The sequence below is a fragment of the Opisthorchis viverrini genome, assembly GCF_000715545.1.
Source record: "Opisthorchis viverrini unplaced genomic scaffold opera_v5_130, whole genome shotgun sequence".
Lineage (NCBI taxonomy): Eukaryota > Metazoa > Platyhelminthes > Trematoda > Opisthorchiida > Opisthorchiidae > Opisthorchis > Opisthorchis viverrini.
Window position 1 is genome coordinate 801,008 of NW_008751788.1, and position 11,502 is coordinate 812,509.

The 11,502-nt window shown below is 47.5% G+C and overlaps 1 protein-coding gene across 1 annotated transcript in view; it reads right to left on the reverse strand.

Moving 5' to 3' along the window:
* T265_14024 (hypothetical protein) overlaps window positions 1-11,502 on the reverse strand; it is a gene marked incomplete at both ends in the record, with an annotated part of 42,470 nt that overhangs the window by 2,566 nt on the left and 28,402 nt on the right. The window contains 2 exons of the mRNA XM_009171663.1: window positions 511-5,040; window positions 9,090-9,116. Coding sequence (XP_009169927.1) covers window positions 511-5,040; window positions 9,090-9,116 — 4,557 coding nt within the window. The remainder of the gene's footprint in view (window positions 1-510; window positions 5,041-9,089; window positions 9,117-11,502) is intronic.

The window sequence follows — 11,502 nt, forward strand, 5'->3', positions numbered from 1 at the left end:
CACTCCAGTTGTATATATATATATATATATATATAAGGATTCATTGCATACAGTCCTTTCGAAAATTGTCACGCTTCTGATTGGCTACTGAGGAATGATATTGGATTGGTTCGATTCCCAACCAGGCTTTGACCAGTGTGCGGTGAGCCAATCGCGTATCGTTTGCATCTAATCTTCACAACAGGGAAACATACCATTACCAAACTGCAACTAAACTGTGGGTCCGAAGTCAATTTCCGTTCGAGTTCACACCATGTTCGGTCCCAATAGCCGAAAAAAATTACATGCCAGCACAAGCGGATATGATAAACAATGTAGCTAAAACTTTGAAGAGTTTGCGAAACAACTTTGTGAAAGCGTCCCAACATGCAATCATACTAAAAATGGGTTTCTTTTGGCCCGGAAACAAACATATACCCAGTAAGCAAGCAGGTGCAAGCTGTGCGCATGGCGTTTAGCGCATACAAGCGTGGGCGAAGGCAGCATTGGGGGAAGGCGGCGTGAACTAACCATGTGTGTTTCACCTGGCTTGATAGGGTCACTGTGAGTTGTTCCGTCATCGTACTCCTTGATTTTCTCCCTATCTGAGATCACAAGATCAGGTTCGAGTGGTTTGGGTTTGATTTGTTCCGGCTTTCTTTCTTCTATAACCAGTTTGATTCTCGGCCCGTCTGGAAGCTCATATTGACCGTCCTCTGTGACACGCACACCGGGCACTTGACTACCGGTCACTAAATCATACACAGTTGCAGTTTGAGTGGTCGAATTTTCGAAAACAAAATACCGGCCTTGACCGACTGTATTGTGTATTGTGGGAAAGAGGACACCATTGCTGAATTGGATCAGTCCATCCGAACGAACTGTCGCGTCGGGGACATGTAGACCACTAACACTGTCAAACACGGCCAGATGTCCCCCAGCAGGATCAGCTCTGACCACAAACCGAGGGCCATCAACACGTCCAGGAGCAACGATCTGTCCGTCTTTTCTGAGAATAAATCCATCCTCCAAAACCACTGCGTCATGCATTTGTTCACCAGTGTGTGTATCGAAAGATGCCAGTGAACCGTGCGGAAGGGTGGCTACGAGGTAACGGAATTTTCCCGGATGGGAGGTTGCATACAACTGTCCCGAAACAGGTTGAATAAGCCCGGATGGTAAAACACGAGCATTAGGTAGTGACTCTCCAGTGCGTCTATCAAACACTTGATATCCAGTCCCATTCCGGAGCACGAAGAATCGTGGTTTACTGCTAGACTGTACGATAAAAAGGGATCCGTTTGGCATTTTGATAACTTCATTGTCTAGGACTTCTACTCCGGGTAGGGGGAATCCTGTGGTACGATCGAACACAACGGCAGTGTCTAGGTCACTGACATTGAGTAGAAGAAAACGTCCAGCGGAGGAATTAGATAATGCTATAATGCCACGGTCTGGTAGACGGAAGAATCCAGACGTCCCCAAAATTTCACCCGGCACTTGGCAACCGGATCTCCTGTCAAACACCCCAAGATTACCACTATCAGGGAGAGAGATGACGACGAACCGATCACCTACCGCAGTTGGAGAAATTGCAAAAGTCCCGTTTTCCAGCTGAATGATGCCGTTGGCATGGATTTCAAAGTCACGCAGCTGACTGCCGGTAAATCGATCATAAACGTCTATGACAGCTCCCGTGCTGTCGTGAATGACAAGAAGCTTTGAACCGTCAGGGGAAGAAGGGGCGATGGTCTCACCGGATTGAAGAACGACCAGCCCGCTTGGTAATTGTGTTCCTTCGGAGATAATTGAACCCAGGTGACGGTCAACAATGAAGTTACGCCCGGTGTGTGGATCGGAGATCAGATGATAGCGATCAACTTTACGTGAGGACTCGACTGCATATTCTGTGGTTGAAAGACGATACACACCTTCGGCAATTGGTTCAATATCAGTGAGCTGGTCACCAGTGATGCGATCGAACACTCGTGGTTGTTGACCGAGTGTGTCTGATTCCACAATCAGATATCGACCAGCACTATCCGACCCGGGAGCGACGAGTCTTCCATCGGGAAGCTGTACGAGGCCGTTTTCCACGATAATCGCACCGTTTATTGGTTCGCCAGTCCGGGTGTCCAGAACCCAGGTTGTGTTTCCATCGGTTTCAGTGTGAATGATGTAGCGCGACCCTTCTTGTCTCGGAGCAAAGAGGATTCGACCGTCGGTTAAGGTGATGACTCCCTGGCTATCAACTGTGGCCTCTTCTACTCTTCTGCCTGATAAACGATCGTAGACGTGAAGCTCAGATGTTGTGTGATCCGTCACAACCATATAGGGTGATGCCGGGTGTGAAGCACGGGGTGCCGCCAAGGTACCGTTTTCGAATCGAATGAGTCCATTATCCTCTAGCACAGCACCGTGGATTGCTCCCCCAGTACGTCTATCAAGTACTATTAGGTCTCCTGTTCCTGGGTCATTCACAATAGTATACCGTTCTCCCTCCATTGATGGTTGGATTCCAAATGTCCCGTCGTCGAAGGTGATGATTCCAACGCTGTTGACATTGGCGCCTATAATTTTCTCGCCCGATGAAGTATTGTACACCGCCATGACTCCGTCATGCTCATCATCGGGTACAACAAGGTACAGTTGTCCGGTCTCGGACTTGGGTGCGACAAGGTCTCCAGACGGGAGAAGGATGAGTCCATCGGAGCCCATTCTGGCGCCTTCTATCTTGCTCCCGGTTCGCCGATCTAATATGGCTTGATGTCCGGTTTTGGGATCTGTAACGACCAGGTAACGATCAGCTGTATCTGAGGGGCTGGTGATCATGTCTCCATCTGGAAGAAAGATTATGCCATTCGCATCGACAACGATATCTGTGATCTGGTCACCAGTGATGCGATCGAACACTCGTGGTTGTTGACCGAGTGTGTCTGATTCCACAATCAGATATCGACCAGCACTATCCGACCCGGGAGCGACGAGTCTTCCATCGGGAAGCTGTACGAGGCCGTTTTCCACGATAATCGCACCGTTTATTGGTTCGCCAGTCCGGGTGTCCAGAACCCAGGTTGTGTTTCCATCGGTTTCAGTGTGAATGACGTAGCGCGACCCTTCTTTTCTCGGAGCAAAGAGGATTCGACCGTCGGTTAAGGTGATGACTCCCTGGCTATCAACTGTGGCCTCTTCTACTCTTCTGCCTGATAAACGATCGTAGACGTGAAGCTCAGATGTTGTGTGATCCGTCACAACCATATAGGGTGATGCCGGGTGTGAAGCACGGGGTGCCGCCAAGGTACCGTTTTCGAATCGAATGAGTCCATTATCCTCTAGCACAGCACCGTGGATTGCTCCCCCAGTACGTCTATCAAGTACTATTAGGTCTCCTGTTCCTGGGTCATTCACAATAGTATACCGTTCTCCCTCCATTGATGGTTGGATTCCAAATGTCCCGTCGTCGAAGGTGATGATTCCAACGCTGTTGACATTGGCGCCTATAATTTTCTCGCCCGATGAAGTATTGTACACCGCCATGACTCCGTCATGCTCATCATCGGGTACAACAAGGTACAGTTGTCCGGTCTCGGACTTGGATGCGACAAGGTCTCCAGACGGGAGAAGGATGAGTCCATCGGAGCCCACTCTGGCGCCGTCTATCTTGCTCCCGATTCGCCGATCTAATATGGCTTGATGTCCGGTTTTGGGATCTGTAACGACCAGGTAACGATCAGCTGTATCTGAGGGGCTGGTGATCATGTCTCCATCTGGAAGAAAGATTATGCCATTCGCATCGACAACGATATCTGTGATCTGGTCACCAGTGATGCGATCGAACACTCGTGGTTGTTGACCGAGTGTGTCTGATTCCACAATTAGATATCGACCAGCACTATCCGACCCGGGAGCGACGAGTCTTCCATCGGGAAGCTGTACGAGGCCGTTTTCCATGATAATCGCACCGTTTATTGGTTCGCCAGTCCGGGTGTCCAGAACCCAGGTTGTGTTTCCATCGGTTTCAGTGTGAATGATATAGCGCCATCCATCTTGCGTTGGTAGGGAGATTATATTTCCATTAGGAAGTTTTAAAATTCCATTTTCCTCAAGCTTCACGTTTTCGATTCGGCTCCCTGTCATACGATCGTAGACATGATGCTCCGATGTTGTCGGATCAACGGCAACGAGATATGGTCTTGGAGGTGTAATACTCGGTGCTGCTGCCGTGCCGTTTGCGAACCGAATAAGACCACTATCCTCAAGGACTGCACCCATGATCGCGTCTCCCGTACGTCTGTCCAAAACCACAAGTTCTCCTGACAGTGGGTCACTAGCGGTTTCGTATCGCGCCCCATCTGATGAGGGTAGGATACCGAGGCTTCCGTCGTCGAATCTGATGAGTCCATCGTCGTCAACCCTGGCACCTGGAATTTTCTGTCCTGATGATGTGCTATAGACCGCCATATTTCCCCCATTTTCGGGATCGGGCACCACGACATAGAGCTGGCCCGTGGTTGACCCGGGTGCAACAATTTGGTCATCTGGAAGATAAATTAGTCCGTCGGGTCGCACTGTGGCATTGATTATTTTGGTTCCCGTACGTCGATCTAGCACGGTGGGCTGTCCAGTTCTAGGGTCAGTAACTAGAACATATCGATCCAAAGTTTCCGATGGTTTTATTATCAAGTCTCCATCTGGAAGGTAGATCACTCCTTGACTGTCCGACTCGACACTCATTACCTGTTCTCCCGATACTCTGTCATACACGCTTATGTTGTACTCATCCTCAACGGCACTCACAATATGGTAACGTTCCTCATGGTCCTCGCCAGGTGCTATCAGGTTCCCACCAGGTAAACGAACCAAGCCGTTCTCCTGCAGCTCTACTTCGGTCAACAGCTTTTCTTCTCTGTTGTCATACACAGCCGTTTGAGAAGATTCCTCATCTTGAATGATCCGGTACCTAAACTTGTACTTCTTTGGTTTAATCGGAGCTGGCGATTCCGTGCTGGTGATTAGGATCGGACTGGACCTACCTTCCTGTGGTAGCATGGTGTCGTTTACCTGAAATGCGCAATACGGTTACATTTGAAACCAAGCCTGACCCAAGGCCTAACAAGTCAAGGATGTTGTCTACCAAACTAGGAAGCGCTGAGGCAATTTTGTTGATTTTGACAGTAACAATCCGAGCGATTTATCGCTTTTAAACAGGTCTTTTGCGGCTGATGTGTGTGACCATCCTGAAGGCTGTCACACATTCTCGTTACGGGTTCAACAAGCATGAAATCGATACCTTTAGAAGGCCACAATGGATAATTTTCAACAACTAGTAGGAGAGAAGTCAAGTGAAAACTACTGAACGCCAGGTGCCAGGCATTCAGTTCAACCCAAATAGTTCGACTTGATAGTCTGTTAGTGTAATTCCAAAAACAAGTGCTTCTTAGGGGCGGACGGGGTTTTTCATTTCACAGTAAGGGAGTCGACCTTTCGCATCTGCTGCTCACTGCCACGACGAACGACAGCGGTAAGAATCTAAAAGACGGAAATGATCTAAGAGGATAGGGGAGTTGACTCCGCAAGTGTACCTGAGCCAATCTAAAAAATCAACCAATAGGAAATCGGCCGGCTCGACCGTTTCTGAGTAACCACCCAATCTTGAACTGCATTCGCTCATCGGTCCGCAATCTCGACAGAAGTTTTTCACTCTTTGAAAGTTTCACACTGTGATCAGAAAAATCCAACAAGACATCCCTCAGAAGTGTATGAACTGAATCGGCTTGGTTCGCATGAGCGCTTCAGTGTCTGACCAAGTGGACTCTGAACTGCCAAACTCTTGAAAGGAAAAGACCTTTTACGTTCCTTTTAAGGACTGCTGCGGATCATAAGCAGCGCGTTTGAGATTTCACTGTTAGCCAGCCTTATTGACTACTAAAGTGCATTTCGCACGCAAGTTGGTCAACTTACTCGCATGCTTGCGCATCTGGACTGAAATTGAAAGCCAATTGAGTCTCAAGACAGCTAAATGAACAAGGTTGGATCATTAACGACTGGTGAGAAATTCCGGAACAACCCACCGCTTTAAGCAGAGAATTTCGTTGTCCTTGCAGAACGATACCATAAGCTCACAATTTCGTTACGTTTATCCTTCCAACATTGATAGTTTTCAGACACAAACGGGTTCAAACAGTCACATGATTGTATGAAAGCCATTACCAGCAAACTCAGCTGCGCTGGTTGGTCCGTCTTCCTGGATGGTGACCCCGAGACGGTCCACATCAACGGCTAGAGACGTCATCAGACATGGTCCAGTAGTGCCCTCAATGGCGCTCGTGCATCAAAGCTATTGCCTTCAATGCATAGCTCCTTTTCCAACCCCAACCCCAACTTGACAGCCCAATGACAGTGCTGAATTTATGCACCAATTTATCAGCTCGCGCGGGCAATGCGCGTCGAACGAAACTGCAGCAGCTACAACCACTGTACGACGGGTACGCGGTTCTTACAGCTGACACTGATGATGATGATGATTGTCAGCACGATAGAATTTCGGCGGGGTATTCGGTATTCGAATAATTTGAGGATTCTGGGACAGTCAGGTCTACGCAAATGTTGGCCATCCAATTACTACCATAGTTTTAAAAAGAGCACAGCGATAAACACTGACGTTTTCGGGAACTGTCCTCAGGTGGACACATCAAGTGGTTAAAATAGGGGGCAAACAGTGAAATAAACCGCTAGGATTGGTTAGTGCATTAGAATACGCGGAAGCACGGACGGTCGGCTGTCAGTTTTCACCCACGTCGCATCTGATTGGATGCAGTGTGATGGTTCGCAAAACCAGTGAGTGACTGATCGATCGATACGCACCATATGACTGAGGTAGGCTCACAGTTCGCCTGAATCGCTTTTGACGGATCCTTTGCGGCCTCTTCGGCTGTAGTCGAGTGACACCGTTGGTTCGATACTGGCAGCCTATCAAGTACTTGGCAGACAGCGTTAAACGACCTATTTGGACTGGTCGCGTCACTGGTGTCAATTTTGCGTGATGCGATTAGATTTTTGGCTGGACCATTGAGTCTAGTGGTGTTCGGGCACGTAGGTTACCGTTGCCGTGTGTTGCACCCAACTTACTCCGCTGAACAACAGCAGGAGGAACACACAGCGTGTATTCCTTCTGCGTGATGACTAGCGTCTTGTCTCGGGAGATGAAGGTGGGAAAAGGGTTGTTCGTAAACCAAGGTCGCAGAGTTGGAGGCGGGAACGTGAGTAGCAGGGATTGAAACAAACGGCGATTGACTGCCTACCAAAGATCGCCCTCACAATGCGCACTCAAGTAGATTGGCTTCTCTGTAAATTTCACGACAGATGGTTAGATAGGACGTCCTGATGTATTCTTTTATATAAATCCCTCTTGAAAACCATCTACTGCTCCGAAAGAGACGCTCTCCTGAACAACTTTGACCCATCGCATCCCTTCACTCACTTCACTTTTGAAACCACCTTTTGACATTAAATTAGCTAGACTATCCACAGGTTCACTTCAGAGATCTGTCCACAGAAAACCTACGTGGTTTGGACAATACACAAATCTCCACAGTATCATGCCCTCGAAGCAGAAGCGAACTCTGATTTACACTTTAAGGAACCGAACGAAACGAGTATGCTGTGCAGATACATGGACTCTAAACTTACTCATGCTTCTAACGTACTCAGAGCTAGGACTATCCGGTGATATTTACAATTAGGGGTATGTCTATGGGCCATAACCACTCGTCTTCCACGACCAATGAAAGGAATACAGTAGATTTGGATTCATCCTGCAAAGACTAGTTGTTGATAAACACAGTCAATCTCCGGTTACTTCATTCCCTCTACCATACATTTCAGGCTGCAACTTTGCGTCCTTGCCTTACAACCAACGTATTTTTGAAAACACTTTGTCAAGAACACTTCGTACGAGCTCCTGGTCTGCATTTGTCATGTGATGCGTATCTATCGGTCCAGTCATCGAACGGTCCTCTACATCATCTCTCGACCGATGCGGTCATCGAACGGTCCTCTACATCATCTCTCAGCATCCAATCAGATGCGACGTGGGCTCCAACCGACAACCAATCGTCCGTGTTTTTGCGTATTCTAATATACCAACCAATCCCAGCTGTTTATGTCAATATTTGCCCCCTATTTTAACTATTTGGCATGTGTCGACCTGAGGTCGTTGCCAACTAAGTTATATACGTTGTTACACACCGTGGGTTTATTGTGTTGTACTAAGCTGGTCGAGTTGTAAGTGATGGACGCATATGAACCTGGCTTATTTTGAAGATGTGACAACAAGACCTTGCGTGTGGGATAATGTCGGGTTAGTTGATGCTGAATAGTAATCAAGTAACAACTTTAGTTCAACTTTGAGGAATAGTGTGCATCCAATCATACCTTAAAGTCGGGCGTGAGCATTCGAAGCCATCTTGTCGATTTTTTATCGGCCGTTACAGAAGGAACGCGATGGTCGTGTTTATAGGCAACGCAGTTCACACGGTAGGCGTAAGGTGCATCGCAATGCGATCCTACACTTACAGTTTATGGAAGATTTTTCGTCAAGGGAGACCATCTTTCGGAAGAGACGTTCTAAAACTTTTCAGCTGTCAAACCACCATCGGATGAGACGATTTTTCAGGACGAACAGCGTCTGGTTTACTTATTCGGATGGTCTCGCCCCAGACAAGCAACTGCACTTTCATAAACTTGTGGTACTTCAGTGGGACACACGCATAAGCAGCAAGTCACTTTTTATTCTGTTGTTGGTTCCCCAAAATAAGATTTTCCCTTCGAAACGTTTTCTCAAGTGGAACCTAATGAGTTAGAGGGTGAGACTTTTGGGACGCGCTTTATTGAATGTCCATGGATTAATCTAATAAAGGTAACGGCCAAGTTGATAACGGTGTCTACAGTCCAGAATTTCGAGAAGATGCCCAAGAGCACATAAAATAGTCCTGTTAGTCCCCCCGGTTAGAATTCTCCTCCTCTCATTTTATTCTCATGGAATTCGCTTCTACCATGATGGTCGATTTTTGAAAGTGAATTATGAGTAAAAGTAGGACGCGTACACGTACCACAGTTCCCTCGGAAGTTGGATCGGTCTGAAATAGAAAGATAGAAACAGAGAACTCTTTATATCCGACTAAGAAAGTGCATTAGGCAGAGTTTTTCATGCAACTATTTGTCATTAGCTCACTCATCCCTGGATAGTGGGTCAGTAGAAGGTCATGAAGAGAGCTATGCCCAGTTTCTCCACGTCGGAAGTTTGAGCAGAGAAGTTTGGGTGAATCATATCACTACAGGTTAATCGGTTGATGCTCCCCATACTTTTTTAGGATTCAGATGTCTAATCCATACAGAAAATCAGATAACATATTTTTTTAGGATTCGGATGTCTAATCCATACAGAAAATCAGATAATTCACTGGTCGGTTCGAATTTGTCATTCGGGGAGCAACTCAGCTGTAGATCATGTGAGAAATGCGCGATTAAATGATGCTAATCCTGCAACCTGGCTAGTTGTGAGTGAGGCGCACTGGCGATCAGATATCCGCCACTGAATGGTATCAGTCCGGGAGGCATGGGTTCCACACTTCCCAGAGATTGTTGAAGTGCGCACTGCTCACTACTCCTAACAAGGTTCAAACAGCTGGGCGGTGCTTCGTGGCTTTTCAGTAGGACACGACAGGTGGAATCGTGTGAATTCTCCCTCCACGAGATGCACGCCTCCGATTTCAAGCACAGTGGGAAATTATCATACTCTCGTCTCATCCCTTGTGGGCCTAGGTGAACGGCTGTGCATTTCAATAATATGACATGCCGTCATATCACCGATATCCGTACTTCTCCGCAGACCGATGGTGGTACTTTCAATGCGCCACAACCGCACCACCCTCCCGATGGTTTCGGTCGACAGGTGTACCAGCTGCTGATCAATAAAAATTAACTGACCGATAACATCCATTCGTTCGACTTTGCCTGTTGGGACATGTCTCTTGACGGAAATGGTGGTGCATGCTGGTGACGTAGATAGGCAGTAAGTTTTTCGGGTGTTTTTGATAGAAAGCACGTGCGCAATGGACGTGGGCACTCTCTGTGCCTTTCTGGTGAAGTTACATCGACCTAGCCCCCCACTCATGCGTTTGGCTATGCATGATCCCAGACCACACGATGTTTGAAGTCGTCCTGTAGAGGTCACTCATCAGATCACGTGTCACAAACACTCAAACCACGTGACAATCCTGTCCCACTTGCAACCTTAGCCTACAACCTGTACACTACAAATTCCTATCCGTTTTTGTTTACGCGGCTACCACTTGCGTAACGCGCCAGGTCAGGTTGTATTCATGTTCGTGCAAGCATCAAACACGAAGGGAGCCCCTCTTTTCACAACAAATAGGTATACAACTAGGCTCAACACACACACTCGCGCACACAGGAGGGGAAGTCAACAGAGCTCCGCAAGTCTCCACGGCCAAATACGGAACACGTGTATCAGCTGTACTGCAGAGAAGACGTGTCCCGCGTCTGGAACTTCACTCCGGAACTCTCAACACGCGTCGTCAAACGATAGGTCACTGTTTGGCCTATTCTACTTTTCGTATTGTATCTATTTTTATAAAATGCACCTAACTATTGTATTAATCACATTCTAGTAAGACAGACATTTGTCAGTGCTTGTTACCTTCTGATAATCAACTTAATTACGTCACAACTAGAGCACTAACAGTCCGTCTACCAGCACTTATGAGCCACCCGACAGTTCTATCGGCATCTTGCGAAAAGTTTCACCAATATTAGGACACTCAGCCAGTCTAAGGCAACGAATCTACGCGCAAAGGTACAATGCTGTCAGGACGCGCTCAGACAGAAAAAAGCACATGTGCAGAGGGTGACGCATCCCCAAGGTCACCATCGGTTCGACACGTCCGGAAAGTAGGTGAGTTGGGGGCTCTCACCAAACACGGCTTAGCAACAGACGACCAGCGTAGTGGGCCTGAAAGTGTTCACGGCCGGAACACCACCATTGGCTGCACGGAGTGAACAAGTGAACGACCATATTTGGCCAACTAGTCATCCTATATATTTACGCAGACGCTGTGAATGTTTTGCCCTGGCAATACAGCCGTGTCCCCAGTTCTCTNAGCGTGCCCCCAGTCCTCTGTCTTCTCCCTATCTGGCAGGTTCTGTGCAGGCGTAACCCAATAGCTCGGCCACCGCACAATACAACAAATGCAAAATGGGTAAGAGACTGCCATATACGTTCAGGCATTCCAGAAACCTCAGATTATTCATAGGGTATTCGCAGCTGTACTCAAGCAAAAAATCTTCAAACTTTCTTCCTTATTTCGTCACACTGCTTCAGACAAGTAGTCCAGGATACAAAGTAAACAGCGATGAATGCCATTGTTCGAATACTTTGGGAGGAAAATGTCACATTTTTGCTCTGTTTGTGCGGAATTTTTAAGTAGGACTGATCGACCGTTG